Genomic DNA, 22,384 nt, shown 5'->3' with positions numbered 1-22,384 from the left:
ACGTTCGAAAATATTCCCGTAGAACCAGGAATGCGTCTCCGACCGACTGAGCCCTTGTTGTTCCACTTGATCTGATTGACTGATCGGATTAATTATCTATCTAATTAAAAACAACGTCTAGTAGATCGATTTGTAATTCTTTCAGCGTGCCGTGCGGCTACCAGCTCCTTATAAGCGCTACTCCTTACTGCGCTAAAGTGTAAATAAAGTTTTTCCTGCCGAATGTAAAAGGCAATCCTAAGAGTTTGCGAACCGGCAATAGATGTAATTGACAATTGACTTTACTAATTAATTAATTGCATTTACAAGCGCTCTTCATGCTATGTGAGTAGTTTCTCATTATTGCGTAAACGGTAAGGCGACATAAAAGGCATAATATGGGCCGAGTTGTTTGATTTATTCTCGCGATAAATATTTGAATCGCACGTGCGACTTTTCTGGAATGATGGTTTCTTCACGACCACCTCTGCTTCTCGTCATATCTATACATCCTCCCATCTTATTATGTATCTGACGTATTTGAGACATTTCTTTTCGTAGCGGTTTTTGTCTGGAGATTCGCAGAAATTCATCATTGTGCTAACTGACGCGTGTTTGCTCAGAACTGTTCAATCTTCCATCATTGAACAACTGAGTACCACTAGGAAAAAATGTATGTTACAAGCAGTCTGTGGGTTCGTTATTTCTGCACGTGAGATTGTTGAGCAATGAGTGCTTCTGCAAACGTCACGTATATAGACCCATTATTGGATAGTTCTAATGTAATTCATGAGAGCAAATCCATCACTTAAAATTCAGATCGAGCTATTTTCATCAGCCTATTGATTGGATTTTCATAAAACGAAATTCCATACAACAACAAATTTCGATAATATGTAGTCTCCAATACAATTGAATTTTGAATGTCAGACTGAATTATAGATAAACAAACTTGGAACTGATAAATTGACAAAGGAAACCACTGTCTACTCGACCATAAGTTACAACATCTTTGTCTATGGGCTAGCAACTTTCAGTAATAGAGTTTTTCTGGCCCAAAAAAGAATAATCCGTGCTATGTTCAGACTAGACTATCGTGAGTTCTGTCGAGAAGCAATTATTAATTTATATTTATATTTATTTATATATATATATATATATATATATATATATATATATATATATATATATATATATATTATTTATTTATATAAACTATTAACATATGTTTACAAGAATAAAAATAACTTTGAGCTTAATAGCGACTTTCATGGCTACCAAACACGACAAAAAATCAATTCAGATTGCAACAGGTGAAATACTCTAGTTATAAAAAATCACCCGACTACGCTGGTATGCAGTACTTCAACATTTCACCAAACGATTTGAAAACTATAACAAGCCTGGCCAGATTCAAACATAGTCTCAAGTCGTTTTTGATCACGAATACATTTTATAACATTCAGGAATTTTTCTCTCTCTGCAATATGAACTGAGATGAGTTGATGAACTCTTTCCATTCTGTCAAAATTCATGCACTTTAAACATTTACTATTTATTATAATGCTGACCTGCACTTCTATGTTGTCCTATATGACATATTATTACTGTTGCATTACTGTTATTTTTCAATTGTATTTTTAAGTTTTATGACCTGTCAACCCGATGTAAATTGTTGAATTCATGATCAATAAAAGTGTCTGTCTGTCGGTCTTTTTCAGCTCCAAACTCTCTAGTTTCAGGTTCAGAATTCTCAAAGCCATGACAATTCAGCAAATACAGATTAATTCATGAGAGGCTCAGGCAGAAATTATTTATTTTTCATAAAATTGTGTACCTGGTGTCTCTCATGGAATATTTTCAGTCATTTGAGTGGGTCTATTCGACTCTCCGCCGCAACCCGCAAGGGTTTATTGTGGCTCACACCTATTCACACTCGACCAAATAAACCCAGCTTCTCAACGAAGCCGATTAGTTTTTATGGTAGTGGTCTTTCAGGTCAGATGGTGAGAGTACGGCTCTGCCAAACTCTAAAAACCTGATTCGGTCCCCAGCAGGACACGCAAAAATTATGTGCTCTGCTGTTTCATAATTTTTCAAACAGAGGTGACATGCACTGTCTTCCGACATATGGTATGGTATGTATGATAAAGGTATGCATACATAAAAAATGTGTAGCTTCGTATATAAAACTAGGTATTCCATTTATGAGTATATTAAAAGGAGAATTTCATCGGGAGATATTATTATTGCCATGAAATTGAACAACACATTTTTCCCAATTCAAAAAGTCACCCAAAGAAGATCGAATATTGATTTCATCAGTTTTTTTGATGATGAGGCCAACTTACTTCGTTTTCCAAGTTTTGATATATGTGATCGTTTCAACGAAATTCAACTCACTTCGAAATTTGTATGTTACATGAAAATTGACAGTGTTAGTTACAAACTAACGAAGTCACTGGTCGTCAATATTTGAGATAAAAAAAATTATTGAACAACCCGTTATCACTAGGAAAAAATATATGATACAAGTAAGATTGCTTATGAATTAATGATTTTTCTAAGGTATCGCTAATATTGGGTAGGCTATGGTTACGATGAGTGAACTGCTCTTGAATTATTCATTGTAATTATCCAAGAATCTATTACTGGATTGGCTACTGATGTTTTCTATTGCTTTATTTTGGAACCGTATATCAATTAATAATAATAATAATAATAATAATAATAAATGCTTTTATTGAAAGGTTACTCAGTACAAAAGATACTAATCTAACCTAACAAATGGCAGAATTCAACGTCTGCACATGACAAATCAAGGCATCAACTCTATATTGCCTAATGTAGAGTATTGTATGAGGACTCCTCTAATCATATATCAGGGTGGTTTGTTACCTATCAGGAGATTAACTCAACCATAAAATTTCAGCGAGAGCAATTACTATGAAAATAAATAGTGTGTAATGAAAATTGATTTCAATAATTTCCTAATTAGACTAATTTGATTTGTTTTCATTCTAATAACGGCAGTCATGAGGTTTGTTCAAACTTTATTGAAGTCCAATCGATGATAGAACGTCATTTGCTTTACTGAATTTTGTAGGCGATAGTAAATTACTGAATTTTAGGCAAACGTCAAGATTTGTATAGGTAGTCCCAAATCGACAGTCTGACTAGTAGAATAGCTAGAAGCGATAAAATCTTTATCATTTCTGAGAACGAAAAAAGCATACCTAGCAGAGAATGGTGCTGTCGGTTTTGAGTACTGAGTATAGGATATTGAAAAAATATGTCCCAAATTTTGACAGTGATGGATATTGCATCAAACAGATGTCTGAAAGTGGGGTGATTATTTTACAGGTTACAACTTTGCTCATTTCATAGTTCTGTGACATTATTTGTGTTCGATTTTTTCTGAGAGATAAAATGTGTCTGTGTACAGTGGTTGGCGATTCACTCGAATCAAGGATTGATTTTATTCACACAGTTATATCGAAGGTGACCTTCCCAATCTCTTCGAAAAGATATTGGAAATATACTTGAATTTGGAGAATATACTGAAGTGTTCAAATATGGCTTATACTGCATATCTTTCAGAGATCAGGCAGATTGGTTCAGAACTCAAATTAGTTCAGAGAGAAAGCGATAGGTCTATGAGAGACACTGGATAAGTGGAATAAGTGCAACAGTTATGAATTGTAATTGAAATGAAAAGTATTCAATTATATTCTGGATGAATAAATGAAGTTATTGAATTTTATTGGACGTAACAGTGGGTTTACAGTTTGAGTGGAAAATTTCTTCTTCAAAATGAATGGTATCAAACAAGTATATCGAAAGTATAATTCTCCGATTTCCTTACGGTTCTCAGATATTTCAAACCAAAGTTATTGATAGTAGAAACCATATCAGAACATAGGTCTTGCTCGTATGGAACCTGAAGAGAAAAACATTTCGTCTGCTACTGCGGCAGACATTATCAGTGATATTGTACGTTGACTGCGAGGAGAAAGGTTTTATCTTGAACAAAGTGCTCGTATAGAACCTGAAGAAACAAACGTTTCGTCCGCTACTACAGCAGACATTATCAGTGATATTGTACTTCGACCTCGATGAGAAAGATTTCATCTTGATATCCCAGCAACTACTGAGTTAGCTGTTGCCAACTCATTTCAGTTCGGATAAAAGCAGAAGAAATGTAAAATAAAGACTGAAAGTCGCGGTTAATATTATCCTGGGCTTCATGCAAAGTATCACTATGAAATGAAGAATCGTCATCATTATTATCTGCAAAATGATTTATTTTGCATATTCTGATGGATTTGTCCGATATGTAAATAATGAATGGTACAGGTCCCAGAATAGAACATTGGAGAACTCCTCATTTCACATCGGGTACCTATAACATTTATCAACCCGATGATACTCCAGCTACGGTGAGAGGGATAATTCATTTTTAAGATGATGCATCATTGGAGAACCCAAAAGAGCGAAGGTTTAGCATAGAATTCCATGTTATAAGTTGTCAAATGCTTTGCTGTAGTCAAGCAAAATCAGGAAGGTCAGGTTTTCTCCATCTGTCGGTCTTGAATATTATCTTTTCTTTTCAGTGAATAACAATGTGGAAAAGAAAAATTTTGAACAGAAGGTAGTTCCTTTTCCGAAAGTAAAGACGTAAATACATGTATTTTTTCATCAACAATCTTGTTCACGAAACTGATTTACAAATCACATCCAGTAAACATATCATCCTGTCAAACGTATCAAGCAAGCAGCTTAAGAGATTCCCTTTCAAAATATACGTAACGTGTACCAAACGACCTTATATCTCATTTACCAGCACACACACACCTCACTCAACGTCCTCCCTGCGGTACACTCATCCTGTCCTTATTTGTAATAAAATAACTCCACAAACGCTCTCCGAGGAGTTAAAAGATGGCGGACCCTGAAGGCACGGACGTCTTGTCTTTGTTTCAACGCTATCAGACTCGCTCTTATCGAGTCTTCCGTGAGTGCGAGGGGTTGTTTCCTTGGTAGTCGAATAGTTTGACGTGCCAGTAAACTTCGCTATTATCATTTTAATGTTTGACGAGATGAAGGACGAAAAGAAAGTGGTGTAGGCTCAGTGGAGAAGGCTGCTTATTTATAAAGGACATTTGTCCGGATACCAATTTACACTGATGATGTCAGTGCTAACTTAAAACGCCTGTGCCATTTTTCAACAAATATGTGATGCCTCATTTGAATATCAGTATAGAGGGTATTTTATATAACATTTCAATGTTTCTGTTTCTGGATCCATTTTGTGGAAAAATGTTATTTGAATATATGTGAATGGATGAATAGTACGCCAAAAGTTATTTTCCATCAGCATTTAAAGTAGGTTGGACAAAACCTCTTTACAAAATAGGAGACAAAACACTACCAGCCCACATCGCATATATCAAGTATTGCTGAATTGATGGAAAAAATTATAATAAAAAATTGTGAGTTAGCTAATTCGTTATGAAGAGGGAGAAAAACAAATCTCTGGATGGTTGAAAGGAATCTGGAGAAATCTTGACATTTACATTTTTGGAAGTTCTTTACCACTTAGCTGTCAAAACTAACAAGATAAACATTAGTCAAAATCAATTCATTCAATTCCCTACTATAATTGTAGAAATCAATATATCATTTAGACTAGTGAAAGACTTTTGGAAAATAAAAATGTTAGTATGTTTCATCTCATAAGAGATGTGTTGTCAGTAACCATGTTTCCAAAGAAGTTCGTAAGGTGGACGTAAATTCAATCAAAATTCTCACAACTGACAAAATGAGTAAGAGTTTTTTTCATTTTTGTCTCAACAGAAAGAATGACATCAGCCACCTCACGGGAATTAATGATTGTTCACTGGATATTGATGAAAGATGTATCATTTTCAGGATAAGAGTGATATTTCTGGAAATCATTCAATGTAATTTTCCTGCTCTTGCTCCCACAACAGATGCCTCTCATCACATTTGCACCAAGTTGCAAATATTAATTGTTCTATGTTTCATCCTGTGACAGACACTGAATTTTGATTTCTATGACATACTTCATATATCAGTTTCCCAAGGACTATGACTGAGCATATGTGACTCTTGATTATTAGCACACATCTAATAGCTTACCATACCTTGGTAAGATTTGAAGAAATCGATATCGTCAATTATAAGACATTGATTGATGTACTAGAAGAATTTAGGCTTAGAGATATATCCAAATTGACTAAACTTTGAGTAAACCTGCAGTATAGGGACCAATTTTGTTTTCAATTTGAATTATCGAACTTCTGAACCTAGAAAGTATTGGCATAATTTCTTCATTTACTTATGACATAACTATAATTTACTCAGGAAACTCGTGTAAGGTAGTTGTGTAAGAATTCGCTGAGAGAGATTTTCAAAAAATAAAAAATGCGGACTGATGAAATGTCTCTGATAATCAACACTGATAAAAAGAATTATATTTCATCAGTTTTCTGATGGATACGAAAGTGCAAGAAAGCGCTCTTTACAAGGTGAGACCTCGATAACCCTCAGGTCACACATGTTTCGAATCCTAAGGGTTATCGTTCGTAAGAAGGTGTCAGCTGATTAACGGAAAAATATATTTTTAAATTGGTATGAAGATATTGAAAATATCACTCAAAATGAACAAAAATCCGGTCCCGAAAAACGAAAAATTCATACCGTCTTGTTGCTGTATCATTGATATTTTGTAATGGATTCAACATTGCAGAAGATATGGCATTTAATCCTTTCTATTTTTGTGCAACCAGTTGAACAAATTAATCTGTTTTTGTACACTTGTTGCGTCCTAGAACTATTAACTTTGCTATACATTGCATAATTTTTCATCTGCCAGTGGAGGGCGTATGCAAAATTGATTTTGTCCATACAGTTTCACAAAGATAAGTACGGGAAAGAATGCTAAACACCAATGGAGAGACTTGAAACCTAATTAAAGGTCCGGAAGTTACAAAACTGTTATCGAAGAAAATGGATGGAGCTTCTCATAGATCTGTTTCACTGATCTATGACCATCGTTAGAGAAAGTGGTTCAAATTTGAAAATGAAGATTACGAAATACAAATCTGCATTGTTTCACACATTGTCAAAGCTTTCAAAAATGCTATCACCATCAGAACTGTTGAAATCTGTTTTCCGTTAACCAGATAACGCCTCTTTACGAACGATAACCCGCATATATCGACACTTGTGCTGAGGATTAACGAGGTCTTACCTTTTAATGTTCCCTCTCCTGATCACATTATTTTTCAATTCGAAATCAAAGACACTACACAAGCAGCGATGGGGTGGACAAATGTGAAAATAAGAAGGGATATCATTTGTCATATTTAAACAGTCAGCTTGTCTCCATGTTGATGCAACAGTTCAACCAAGGTTCAACTAGTAATCAAAGGCATGATGTACGACACTTCCAGAACTCCCCCAGAAACCGCGGAGATTGGTCTTGTAGAGAGATAAGGAGGCGGTGGAAACTCGAGGAATTTGCGGCCATACTAGTTTCCTTCTGCTGGTCTGTGGCTTTTCCTTGTTCGTTGTTCGGACTCTGGGGCTTAGGGGACGGCTGGGGTAAAGCCCAGCTTTATTACGGACGTCGTCGTTGCCGAACTTCCATAACTTTTTTACTTTATGATTCTGGTGAGTCAGTCTGTATTGGGGTTACTTCGGAATTGATAGGGACAGCATGGGATTGCTTATTTGATCTGTATACTTCGAGAAAAGAGATTTTCTATTGCTCTTCTTATATTTTACATATGATAGTTTTGTGAGACGTATGCAGATAGACCAGAATAGTTCTCAACAGTTACATTGGTAATGAAATCACAAAAATGATTCTTAAGAAATATAAATATGGTCATCAATGACGTTTGTGATGGAATGAATATACTTTTTTTGTCGTGACTGAAATATTTTATGGAATATTGAAAATCATAAGTATGTCTCTTTTTAATCTTTCATAATGTGATGTGAAATAAATTGCACTATTTTTGTATTTTAGATTCAGTGCTGACTAGTTCGATAATCATCGCTTTGAATTTTGTGTATATTTCAATGGTGAAAAAATATATTCTGGTATCTTCTATTGTAACAATTAATTTTCTCCAGACTGATGAAAATACATATTTCTTTGATCATTTAAAATCAGTATTTCCTCTGATAAAAACTTTAGAATGCGGATGTATTATTTCTGTATTATTACGAACATAAAATACATAAATATTTGAAGATGAAAGTTATAAGTAATCAAAAATAACGTTATTTCAAATACATATTGAAGACATTCAAAAAATGGCAATAAATCATTTTGTTTCTTTATGAAACGAAGTGTGAATTACACTTTTGTGATCGTCGCGTCATCTGATGAACATTTGTTCAAAGATATTTATTATACATGCCTTTTAAATTAGTTGATATATTTGGTGAAATGCAAAACATCAAGAATATTTGAATTGAAGGGGTTATATTTTTGTGAGTGAATAATTTCTGGGAAAGAAAGTTTTTGGCTTTCTACTACTCCATCTTGATACAAATAAAGATGAGAGAATCTCCCAAAGGAAGGAAGGAAGTAATCAATTTGAAAATAAGTAACTCTATACATAGATGTGTAGATCATGCAAAGAAGTAACTTTCAGACACATACTGAAAGAAAGTCCTCCTGAAACATCTACTTTCATATAAACATTGAATTATACGAAAAAAATTAAATTATTTCGAAACAAATACTTCTATATGAACACTGAATTATACAGAAGATACTTTTCTCTACTCAGTTTGTATTTCAAACATTCGTTGTAGAATAAAAATCAGATATCATTCACATGAGTTCTACTTTAAATGAATGGTAACAAACTGCACTTACATGGAACACTGTCATCCTCACTGGTATACATCGATTTTTTTTGTATCAAGATGGAGTAGTAGAAAGCCAAAAACTTTCTTTCCCAAAAATCATGAATATTTTTTAAATCCCTTAATACTTTTTGAGTTGATGAAAATGATATGGTGAGAATTTCAGACATATTGGCTAACTGAATAAATAGTCCCTCAGGATTTTGAATGAAAGATGATTTAGGTGTTAGTAATACGTTTAATGCATTATTTTATATAATATCTATATGGTGGAACCTATTTTTTTCTTAATTTCTTTTGTTTGCATTAATATCACTTTCTACTTGAAATAATAATTGATTGAAATGTCAGTTTTGGGTGAATCAACGATAACTAATTCCTTCTTTCTTCATTTCAATAATTTCAAATTAATGAGTGATTACCTCTCAAGAGTTTCTTTCACTAGTCAAAGTTCTGTGAATAATCATATGCATTTAGAGCTATAAGAACGTGTTCATGTAAGAAATGTCGTCTTCCAAGTTTGAAAAGAGAAGAAAATGTCGAAAAAAAATGATAACTTACCGTTTGCGAAAAGAAGTTGTAGCCTATATTGAATTCCGTTATTTGTTTTCTGTCCGTCGGCTTCCTGCAAAAAAAATGTCTCTGATGAAAACTAAGTAGTTTTGAATATGATCTTTACATGTTATTTCGATGTTATTTCAATCAAATCTGCATCCAATTAACTTTTGTCTCCAATTCAAAGATCGATACAAGAAATAAACTACTTGCATAATGAGTTGATGAACATCAAGCATAGATATAAAATTTTGAGAAATCGAAGAAGCAACTTCTTACATTTTTCTTTAAATATTTTATGGTCGAGTTCCTTAATTATCATTCTTCTTCTTCTCAAAATGTGTACTGCACACACAAGTCGTGTTCACTATTTTGTCAGTCAATATATATATATATATATATATATATATATATATATATATATATATATATATATATATATATATATATATATATATATATATATATATATTTCATTATGCTATATCATAGCAATATTGCTTTGTCATAGCAAATTTGGAGAAACTAACTTGTAGATACTCCTCGGTCATTGTTTATATTGTGACCAGGACTCTGGTTTCAGGTTACATGATAAATATCCTGCCCTAAAAGCGCCCTAATCTTCTGCAACGCCACCAACACAATTACTTCCCCTGCGCCTCCCTCGACGTGCTCCCCTATGCAAGGGCGGCGTCATGACTTCCACGAAAGGATTGGTTTGTACAAATTCGAAGAAGACAAACTGAAATGGTCCTTGTTGGAAAGAAAAATCGAATTCCTTTCGAAAGCTTCTATTTTTCATTTACAATTTTACATGTTTGGAAAGACGAACAGTTGGAGCTGGGAGAAATGAAAAATTGACACAACGACTTATATAAAGCGATATCTGATTGTGATTGTCCTTGAAGAACAAGTCTGATTACATTTAGATTCTGTTGACTCTAACAATCTAGCAAAGCTACCTTCTTTCAAGATATACCAAATGTTCACCGATTCACTGGTCGAATAACCAGCTGATCTGTATTTGTATATTACCTGCAGCAAGGGAAATGCTGATTATAACCATTTCTCCAAATGACATTTTCGTCTACTCAATGCAAGCTAGAAAAAAATCAGGTTCCGAAGTCTTAGAGTCTTAGAGCTTTGTCTCAGTGATGTTCTTGCACTGTAAAGTTGTTTGCACACGATACATCAATAACTTATTGATATAAATACTCCACTGATGAGGAGACACAATCTGATACCGATCGGTAAGTAACCACTAGACTGTCTGCTGGATGAAATCTGATGACCTTCATGGTATTAGATCAAATTCTACTCCATGATCTGTTTAAAATCTGTTTAAAATCTGTTTTTCCGTTAACCAGCTGTCGCACCCCTACGAATGACAACCCTCAGAAGTCGAAACTTGTGCGAGCTAAGGATTAACGAGGTCTTACCTTTGAACCTGTGATTCCTAACACGGTTAAAAGGTAAGACATTTTGGGAAAACAAATGTTTTATCATTTGTTTTCTCAAAATGTATATCTCTCACAGACTAATTTAACTTTAATTCGATTTTCATCGTACCCACTTTACACAAGCTGATTTCAGTTCACTTACATTTTTGTAGTCGTTAATTGATCTCAATTATTGATATGATCTGTTTGAAGTTCTGATCAAACTCTTTCAATATTTTTGTGGCACTCACTGCAAAGACAGGTGATTTCATTTCATTTGTTAAAGATTTAATTGAGTGTTATGCTTGTAATGCACCTGATACTGAACGACTATATCCTTTCCGAATTTTTTGTGTATCTAATGAAGGTAGTGAATTCAATACAATAAGAAAAAATATAATTTTCTTGCAATTGATACAGAAATAAGTGAAAAAACCCCCTCATGCACAAATATTGGGATACTGTCCTGTGGGTTGGGCTACCTATCGTGCGCGTCCCCTGGTGGCGGATAGGGGATAGGCCAGGGGACTGGGGCCCTGTCCGGGAAGCCAATGTGACCTTAAAGAAGGGATCGCCGGGCTCCTGGTCACTGGCAGAAATAAGTAGGATGAGGGGAACTGAAACCCCACAAAAGCCTTCACAAAACATGCCACCGTGGACCAGCCTACCCAAGCTCACGAACGATCCCCTTGGGGAACTGGGAGAAACCTTATTGTAATCAGCCTATCTCTGGTAATGCGGGGCTCTGCCAGGGGTGAACAACTATTCCTTTGCGAACACACATGAATGAAACAACACAAAAAAAAAACAACAAAAACGAATCCCGAGAGTGGACAGAAGTGCTCACCTCAATCTAAGACGGTGGCTGGGGATGAACAGAAATTTCCACCCCAATCTACCGCTTGAAATGAGGCTGGACATAGCAGATCACCTCCAACATCAAGGGACTTTTTGCGACGGGCGCCAAGAGCTCCGCCTTGAATGTAGGCAAGGAACCGGCTGCCCATGCAGGAAAACTCCCTCACTTGTGCACCTCTACGGAGGGAATTCCGAAAAGGTTGAAGAAGCCGCGCAACGACAGTAATATCGCTGCATCTTCCAGAACCTTCGCGGAGGCCACCGTGAGACCCCTCAAGGTTGCCAAAGAGAGTGTGTGTTCGGCGAGTCTTGGCGTACACCTGCCAATATAAAGGAGGTGTCTCCTAGTGACCTGTTCACCTTCCTGGAAAGGACAGGATGGACGATGACCTAGGAGGACAACTCCTCCGTAGGATGTACAATAGGTCACATGTGGCCTAAGTGCTGTGAGTCTACACTCACCCTCCCTACTCTACAGATACCAGAGAGAATTGGATACTGTTTCCAAAAATGGTAACAGTTGGCTGAAAAGTTCGTAGACTGATTTTTTTTTCTGATAAAATTTGTTTATTTATTCATTATAGTTGACTTCGAAGGCGATACAATGGTTTTAGCAGTCATACAACTTTTGATGATTACCTCTTCATGGGAGCTTAATTCCTTTCCAGTGAGCATCTTTGTATGCTTTGGAGTCGATTAACCACGTGCAGTCCATAACGATCGTTTTGTTTCTCTTGTGAAACGATGGACTTATAAGCTTAAAACACTGCGTAAAATCATCAATTCATTGTTGTTTTTTGTCGATTGTGAGCACGCGCGGCACCCTCTTTGAACAGAGCTTTCGCACACCCAAATATTTATACACGATAAATCCAACACATTCTTTCGATCTTTAGCGCCCCATTTTATCGATCAACTTCACTTTGAGGTCATACAAAATTATTTTGTGGAATTATTTTATGTTTTCGTCGGTAACAGCCTCTTTGGGGCGAAGCCCGAATAATGTGTATCTACATCAACAGTATTATTCTTCATCGCCAAAAAGCAATGCTTCATCAACACATGAAATTCTTTTTAATGCATTTGCTTCGAAGTAACAAAAGTTGCTTCACTCAAAATGCTCTATTCCACAAACTAATACACCTACAGCTGTGTATTTTGTACACGCGTCTTTTGAATGTCAGGGTTGACTAAAAATTATATGGATTTATTATCAGTGGCACCATCTGTATGTTATCCTACGAACTTTCAGCCCAACTGATAAATTTATATCTCTCTTTGAATAACTAATATTATTTGTTAGATATTCCAGAAATGTGGTATTACAAATTATCCTTAATATAAATTTTTGTCCCTATCATGTCATTTTTCCAGAACACCTTCACTCAAAAGATAAATGCAGAAAATTACATCACTAATTTTTGGCACGCCAATGCGGCATACCTCCCCCGTATCTCGCTTCTACAACTTGCAGCCGAGTCGAACACGCTGTATTTATTCATCTCACTTTCCCTCCATTGTACACTTTACTGAACGCGCTACCATGGCAACACAGCCGAGTTAAATACCGCCGCTTGGGTCCGTTTTAAAGTTATATCTTTTCATGGAAATTATATTTTCCACTACTACCTGCCTCGCGACTTTGAAGTTGAAGTTCAGTCTTTGAAGTTTGCGTAGGAATTTGAAGTTTTGCAGCGAGTTCGGGTGTTATGACTTTCAGAAGAAGTTGTGTTCTGATACTGGCATGCATGAAGTTGAGGTGATATCATTTCTAGATTATTTTGATGATTTGTTATTATTTCGAAAGGAAATCTCGAAACATTTATCTCTTCCCTAATAAATGTCTAACGCAAAACAACTACTCCCTTGGCAAATACCATGAAGGACATTGAATTATATCCGACACTAATTAGTGGATTCAGTAGATTCTCGAAAATAGATTTTCAGAGTTCCATCAATTCACCCACTCTGAAATGATAACAAAGCTGTCTAAAGATAGATGGATAGATATCACTTTATTTCCAACAGGTGTACATCCAATTACAGGACACGTTAAAAAAAATATACTAAAAAAAAACAACATTCAATTCAATTAAATGCATATATTACATATTCGATTGACAAATTACAAATGATATAAATGAAATTCTTCGAAGAATAATTTTAGACTGTTTTTTATACTTTGAAAATAACTTTTCCATACAGATCATGAAATTATAAAACAACAACAACAATTAATTGGCGGTCCGGGGCATCTTCATTGATTCCAGTGGCGCGTTTGCTTTTTCAGCTGCAGGAAAACCCGGAAAAACCTGCAGCACCACGTCATCTGAAGATGTTGATCTGCCAATGTCCTCTCTTTCATGAAACAAAAAATACGGGATCTCCAGGGGCTCCAATAAATTCAATACATCGCCAGAACACTTAGTGACACGACTATCGTCAAACTTAAACCAGTCCGTTCCGTCTTTGACCAAGGCGTAATAATGACCAGATTCAACTCCACAACCACAGTGAACAATGACTGCATGAAGATTATAATAATGGTCTGCTAGATTGAAGTGTTCATCTATTTCGAACCTTCGTAAGAGTTTGGTGCTTCCCTCAGAGGCTGAGTCATGTTTGAAGATCATCAGTGTTGTATTAGATTGACTGGTGCCTCAGGTGAACATTCACTACAAAGTAAACAAGTGAGAATTTTTCCAACAAAAGATTAACAAACACAAGACGAAATAGACTGTATGGAGTCATTCAATCCAGAGCTGTCAGGAGTATTGATTCTGATATTTTTTTCTCAGGAAGAGTATTCAACAAGAACCCAAAGAATTCAGAACAATTCTCTTGTCCTAACGAGTATCTAGTGGACTTCAAAGACTCCAGGAAATCGGTTGGTGAGGAAGATGATACATTCTTATGAAACTGCAGCTGCATGCTATTCGTGTAAAATGCTATTCATGTAGCAAGTGTTTTCTATATTATCTAATCCAATTCTCTTCTCAAGATTTTCAGGACAACTCTTTACTGATTCGTAAGGAAGGACGTTTCTCTTGAATGTATCTACAATCATCTCCGGATGATAGGTCTAAACACGCTTTGCTACTACCGATTTGCTGTATTTTCGTCCTTAAAAAATATTTTTATGCTTGTCTATACCAAGCGATATTTTCACCGATTCATTTGTTGCCACATTTATTTGGTACTCGTTGGTATTCGTTGAAATGATTGGCGTCATTGACTGTGTTTGGTGGATTCCGTGAAGCTACTAGGGATGAAGTGCCTGGGTCTGAAATAGGTTCTAGTGTACAGTGATCCAATTTTTCCTAACCTTTCCGGCAGTTTTTTATATGGAAGCCTTGAAAAAGTCCGGTACTTTCCTATTTGTTGCAAATATTGAATGTCCTATGCGTCAGAGAAAGGTGTGTACTTCAATGTCTCCATAGTTACATACTGAGAAGGTGTCGTATATATATGTTTCTAAGACTCAAGGTTTCTTGTGGGCCGTTTCAACAGTACTGTTTCCAACCATGTTGTGCATATGTTGACTAAGACAATATAAGTTCGAAAATCCAAATAAATAATGGCAACGATGTTCAAACGTCTTTTAGATTTCTGGTTGAGTTATATAAAAAATGGATGCAACAAGAATATTTTTTGCAGAAGTTGTGTTAAATCAAATACAATACCAAACATGTCATAAACAAATTCACCATATGCACTTCTTCAGAACTTCTTATCTAGATGCACAAACATTGTAAGGAATCGCTTGAGATACTTAGAGAGCTGTGCATATGCAATAAAAGTTCTATAGAGTTATCTGCGGAACACAGATAAGTCTTTCTAAACTACGAAATGAGGTATGTGCCGCCTTCTATCCGGAATGTATTTTGATTTACGTTTCACAACTTACTCGTGACTATATTTCAAAAATACTCGTATTTCTCAGCAATACATTTTCGTTTGTTCGCATAGGAAATACAGAAAATACAGAAAATATTCTTGTGGATATTATGAATTGAATAATGATGATTTTTGAAGTGCCATGACCATCATCCTGGAATATAATTATGCATCAAGCATGTAAAAATATCGTATAATCTATAAAGTTCCCACTCAATTAATTACATCACGCTCTTCATCACTTCTTGAAGGCATTTTTCCATGCTGATTTTACGTCTGCGTTTGATTAATAGATGCAAGGCTAGGAATTAAATAATCAGAAGTGGGATGTCATGTAGCTTTCACGCTAATTAGTAACATTAGTTTTCCAGTGCAGCGGTAAACAACGCGAATGCATGCTGCACATTACACGTGTTATTAGATTATTTGTTGTCTTGAAGCGTGCACGCTATAGCGCTTTACGTGAAAAGTATGTAGAGTCGGAGTATCTGAAAATCCATAGTAAATGCACTTTGAAATTATCACTTCAAATTAAATACATTTGGAAAAACGTTGCAGAAACCGATTGCAAATGTTCCATTCAACAAATTCCCATAGTTAATATTTAGTATTATTGAATACTGAAAATGATTGATTTTGGAGGTTGTGGAAATGAAGATAATTGGCGATCAAAGATCTCTTAGATGTCTTTTTGCCTTTTTCCTAGTTTTAAGAAACGTTTTGCCTCACAAAGAAATGTATTCAGAAATATAATTTGATATATATATATAGCTGACGAACATCCCTACATTTTTGCACTCCGATGTGTTTCCATCCCATACCGTTCGAAACATTTTTTGCTAATATTTTGTCTACACCTCGACTATGTATTACACAAGAAATTCCCCAGAAAGACAGATGTACTTCAAAGTAGTTCTTTGGTACCTTATTTCACGTGAAATTATTCCAATAAGAGATTCAAGAAATGTTCCGACTTCAATCGTCAGACACCAGTAACTGGGAAGCAAGAATATTTTCTCTCAAACTGCAGCAACAAATGTAAGTTATGGGACTTGAAACTACAACTTTCAGACAATGAAATCACTACTAAACTAGCAACTGACGATGCAGCCATTGATATGACAATAGACTTAGTTTTGGAGGGAATGCAAACCTCATAGTTCTTCTGGTAGCGCTTACTTCAGAAAGCTGAAATATTATAATAACGGAATCAAGTCAAAGAAAAATACCTACCTATGTTCATACCAACTTACATTCATACATCAACAGGACATGCATGAGAACAAACTTGCATTTGTCAAATTTGGAGAAAATAGCAACATTTGTTTCTCAAGGTGGTATGGTACCCCAAAGAAGAATGGGTGAGTCACTGAACTAGTTCTGATATCATATGTTCCTCAAGTCGATGTCAAAATGTCAGAAGCATCAGCTAAGCAGCGTAGTTTTTGATGGTGTTATCAGATCCAGTAGTGGTTTGGTAATGCAAACTTGAAACCAGAGAAATAGTTGTGAATCAAATGGACAAATGGACCTCAGCGATATGATGAAAATTCCCATAGCCAAGGAGTGGATTTTTAATTTCATTTTCTATTAGCAAACTATAGATCATAGAAGTGGATGTTATAGTTCCAGAAAGACGGCCATGGTGTGCTAAAGTATAGGTGACAAATGCAAATCCACTGAGCCAATGGAAATGAATGAGGATGATGCTGATAAAGAATGAAGAATCCTTTCTGAAACGAAAAATGATGATGGCCACGGTGGAGAAGAGACTGAAATGACCAAATGGACTACCTAGATATAGTGGGTAGAACTTGCTCGAAAAGGCAACGAAAATGAATGCAAACACTGAACAAAAAGCTCAACTGGAAACGTAATGAGCCCAAAATGATGAGATTTCATACGACTTACGGAGTCTAAATCATTTAGTATAAAAAATCGACTCAAGACTCATTTTGAAAAAAAAAAATATTAATTGTCTACTTTTCTCGAAGAATTGTTTTGTGAAGCGAAAATTTAAACGGCTATTGAGAGAATTTTGGCTGAAAACGAGTTGGAAAATCAGCTATTTTCAATATACGTAGAACAAATTATTTCTGAAAAATAGGTACGTGAAGTAACTTTAATCACCTATGTTCCTGGTGAATTTTTGGTATATTATAACCACTAGATAGTCCAAACAAGGTACCGTGTTTGGTCTTTCTGGTTTTTGACTGCCTATCTATTATTCTTTGACTAATTTTGAAAACAGTGTTACTGCATATATAAAAAATTCAAATATAATTTGCAACATAGTTGAGTAATTGAATGAAAATTCTTACGAACCTGATCCTTTTCGATGAAACCAATGAAGGCCGTTCGTTCAATTTCGACGGGTTGACCGGCTCTATCGTACAACGCGATGACGAAGTGGAAAAAATTGGATTTTCGCAGGTTGCTAGGAGGCTGTTTCTCGAAGTGAGCTCGACCCACAGTCGATCTGAAAAGGAGAGATAGTATTGAGAAGGAAAGAAGAAAAAATATAAAAGTGCGAGCTAGGGTTGAATATCAGTTATAGTACAGTCAGTTTTCTAATCAATTTCAAGACAGTTCACATTCTTTGAGCGAATTTTAATCTTTGATTCTTATTTTTCTTGTTCGGTTTTTTTTTGTATACAAAATAACAAAAAATATGAAAAGGTTTCTGATTGAAGGCTGCAAATTGCTATAATTTTATTTTTCATACGACATTTCGTTTATTTAGGGTCATCCCCATCATTTTTTACACAAATAAGGACCTGTATTTTTTATAGCAAATTCTGATGCCTTTTTTAATCCTACATTCATCCATGTATAGCAAAATGCTTCAAATCTTTTTCAACTCAAATGACATTTTGAATTCTTTTTTCGTGTTGTTTTATTCAATAAAAAAAGGAATATTACGTATTTTGACTCTAGTACTAATTTTCAATATTTCGGATACAATTTCGGATATTATAGACTGAATGAAACTTGATTCACGTGATGCATAATGAACGATTACGACTCGAAATTTCTGTGTTGAATATAATAATCTTTCGACATTTTTCCAAGCAATGACGAACAATTTTTGAATATTTATTACAGACTTCAAGTTCAGTTTTTCACTCAGTCATAACAAATCTAGTAATAACCTTAACTTCATCCATCCAACAAACAAAGCAACCCAAACAAAGATAGATACGTGTTCAAAGCATGATTACCACGTACATTTGCATCTATTGGAAAAAATAAACAAGCCTCCTTACGCTGGTCAATCAGATTTAACTGCAATCGGCTAGCGGAATTCATTGTTACAGTGTCAGAGTGGTCAGTTACGTTTCATATTCGTGTACATATTCGATATTTTGAAGTTTACAATTTTCAAATTGTCAAGTACTGATTCGACTGAAGAAACTGCTGATTTGTGTCTCGACACTACACGTAAAAATTTTCTCATACCCAGCAGCATTTTATTTTGAGATTAAGATGTTGCCTCAAGACGTTCGTGGTGAACATTTTGAACATCTACTACGTTAACTTCCATAGTTCTTCTTCGTATTCCACATTTCATTACGTTTTGCATTACATTTTGGTTTTTGAGTGTATTTTAAAATTTCAGTACCCACGTTGATTTATTTTATCCCAATTGTTGCAATAAACTTGAAAGCGATGACATTTTCGAATAGAGAATGAAGAGACCTCTCAGACGATATATCACAAATCTATACTACCCATTAAAAAAATTGAGGGTTGTACCTGACATTCGAAAGGGGTGAAGGTAGGGGTGGCATTTTTACTTTGAAGAATGTCAAATTATAATTCGTTTCGTAATTTTACACTATGTACACTATGTACACTAACCGAAATAATGAATTTATTCCATTTGCTTTTTACACACTGTATATTTCATCTTAGTGTTACTCTCAGATCTCATTTTTCACAGAGTTTCGCCAACAAATCCATTTCCTTGGAATCACGACCAAATTGGGACAAACTCGACTACGGAAAGTCCTCTCCGACAAATACGACGCCAAACGACGCCGACGTCGAAATCGCTCGGTAAAATGCGCCGCCGAACTAACAGAAATATACCCTCGAGCTCGGTGAATTATGTGCACACAATAATTTATACCTTGCTGTTAATGAAGGTGGTAAATGCTGCTTTTCGTTTGTTCCTATTAATTTTACATCAGCCATCTCGTCGTTCCGTTGATAACTTTTTGTCGTACTTATCTGCCTCGGAGCCGTGAAAAATTGGGCGTCGTTAATATTCATTTTTGTTTAGATGTTTGTCAGTGTCATTTTATATGTCATTGAGCGTTGATGAATTATAGATCAGTGAAGTGGGGAAATGTTTTATCTGAATTGTTTCCGTTCAAAGGATATAAGCTTTCACTCCATAAATGTTGTAGTTGGATATTAGTGAAGAAATATCAGCTTCAGACACAGTGTACCGTAAATATGTCATTACTATTCGCATCTCATTGTATCTGGAAGAAAACCGTCAATGGCCAGTTTTTGGAAACGATTTTTGAGAAATCTAGATAGTTATAAGAAACATATTTACAAGAAATTCAAAGTACTTTCCTAAATCATGCAACAGTTTACGGTAAATTTTCGTTATGTGGACACCCGGCGATTTTGAAAAAATTTTTGACTGTACTTACGTATTTTGATGCGTAGATTACGAATCCAAAAGAAAAAAGGGGCGCTCTCCCTTATTTACAAAGTTACGGCCCTTCAAAGTTCAGAAAAGGGCAACTTTTCAGCCTTCTTTTTCACTAAATAAACTATTTGAAAACACAAGCATTTATTCAGTAGGTCACCTTTACACCTTATTCCTCCTTCTTCAACACTTTTCACTTCAATAATCAACATTTTTCTTATAAAAATGTTAAAAAATGTACGGAGCTGCTTTTTGGTTACATATCACTGTATTTTACGTTTTTAAGGTTTATGATATGGTTGGTACGACTGATGCTGTCCATATTCCTGAAGTAATTCAAATGTTTTTTACCTTCATTCTTTAGATCGTAAATTGGTTTTTGGTGGTGTATTACGAATTTGAAATAGTAGGCGACGGCAAATACCAACCGCTTTTTTCTGAAATGTCACTAGTAACTAACCTAAAAATAGAATAATGTCACCAGGAGAAGCATTCGTTTTTAAATTAAGTTTTTATAAGAAAAATGTTGATTATTGAAGTGAAAAGTGTTAAAGAAGGAGGAATAAGGTGTAAAGGTGACCTACTGAATAAATGCTTGTGTTTTTAAATAGTTTATTTAGTGAAAAAGAAGGTTGAAAAGTTGCCCTTTTCTGAACTTTGAAGGGCCGTAACTTTTTAAATAAGGGAGAGCGCCGCTTTTTTCTTTCGGATTCGTAATCTACGCATCAAAATACGTAAGTACAGCCAAAATTTTTTTCAAAATCGTCGGGTGTCCACATAACGAAAATTTACCCAGTTTACGACACATGGGTTGCAAACCCACTGTTCCAGGTAGAAAAAGTTTATCATTTTAATTTGTTCAAAGCTCAAGATGTCATATTTCAAATAATGACTTTTCAGCCTGTCTTACAAAGAAGTGTTTTTTTCTTCTTGTTGGAAGATTGCTCGCATGCAGCCTATTGCAAAAAAGGACAAGAAAAATATTTCTTAAGACCAGTAGCTTTGCTGTCGTTATATCAAAAGTCATGGAAGGCTTCAACATCTTGGGCGATCATCAATATAGCTATCGGGAAAAAGATCAAGAAATATTTTATCGTATGTCACCCATATTTGAAATAAAGGAATCGAGAAACATGGGGAGTCAAGAACTGTTGTGCTTGATATTCCTAAGGCCTTTGATCGTGTGTGGCATGAGGGTTTGCTGGCCAAACTTCGGGGCTATGGCTTGTCGGATAATTTTAGTGTATGGCTCTTCAGCTTCCTGAAAAAACGTTCTCTGCAAGTGGCCATCGATGGAAATCTCTCGAATACTTTTACCATCAACGCTGGTGTTCTTCAGGGATCCATATTGTCTCCAACACTATTTTTAATGTATATCAACGACTTATTGAATAGAATAGAATATTCATTTACCAATATTTGATGCAATATTGTACATTTGGCACGTCCCTTAAATACTATAGAGTCATGTAACAAAATAAATAAAGACAGATTAAAAACTGATTCATCACATTTTTACACATAAAAATATTTTAAAAATATGATTGTATAATATAACTTATACTTGTTAAATTCACAAAAAAAAACAGGTGTATATGGGACAAAACAAAATATTTACACTGCACAAAAAGTTTACACAATGAGGAAATAATTTAGATTCCTCATCCCTCCTATATTTTCACTTTGACATGTCATTTATTTCTACTTATAAACTTATCCATACTATAAAAAGCATTCAGCATCAAATATTTTTTTATTTCATTTTTGAATGAAGATAACTTCATTTCTTTGATAGGCAAAGGAACACAGTTAAATAAAATGATACAGTTATAGTAAAGAGATTGTTTAAATGCAGCTGTTTTGTGCCCAGGTATCGACAAAAATTGTTTATGTCGTGTATCGTACATGTGCCTTTCCGCAGAGGTATTAAAAGAAAGTATATTAGTTTTCGCGTACACTAGACATTTATAGATGTAAATACTAGGTTCCGTAAAAATATTATTATTTATAAAAAAAAATTCACAGCTACCTAAGCGATTTATATTCAAAATTAGTCTCAGTAATCTTTTCTGAGCAACAA

At 35.0% G+C, this 22,384-nt stretch overlaps 1 protein-coding gene across 5 annotated transcripts in view; it reads right to left on the bottom strand.

Annotated features, from left to right (window-relative positions):
- The window catches only part of kn (EBF transcription factor knot), a 190,995-nt gene that overhangs the window by 154,444 nt on the left and 14,167 nt on the right, over window positions 1-22,384 (bottom strand). For all 5 annotated transcript variants that reach the window (XM_074177260.1, XM_074177263.1, XM_074177261.1 and 2 more), the window contains exons 3-4: window positions 17,964-18,117; window positions 9,451-9,514 (exon numbers count right to left, since the gene is read on the bottom strand). In XM_074177260.1, coding sequence (XP_074033361.1) covers window positions 9,451-9,514; window positions 17,964-18,117 — 218 coding nt within the window. The remainder of the gene's footprint in view (window positions 1-9,450; window positions 9,515-17,963; window positions 18,118-22,384) is intronic.

The sequence above is a fragment of the Leptinotarsa decemlineata genome, unplaced genomic scaffold, assembly GCF_025532065.1.
Source record: "Leptinotarsa decemlineata unplaced genomic scaffold, Ldec_3_MD MMD2_tig00002974_RagTag_RagTag, whole genome shotgun sequence".
In the NCBI taxonomy this organism is placed as follows: domain Eukaryota; kingdom Metazoa; phylum Arthropoda; class Insecta; order Coleoptera; family Chrysomelidae; genus Leptinotarsa; species Leptinotarsa decemlineata.
This window is presented reverse-complemented; position numbering and strand designations above follow the sequence as displayed.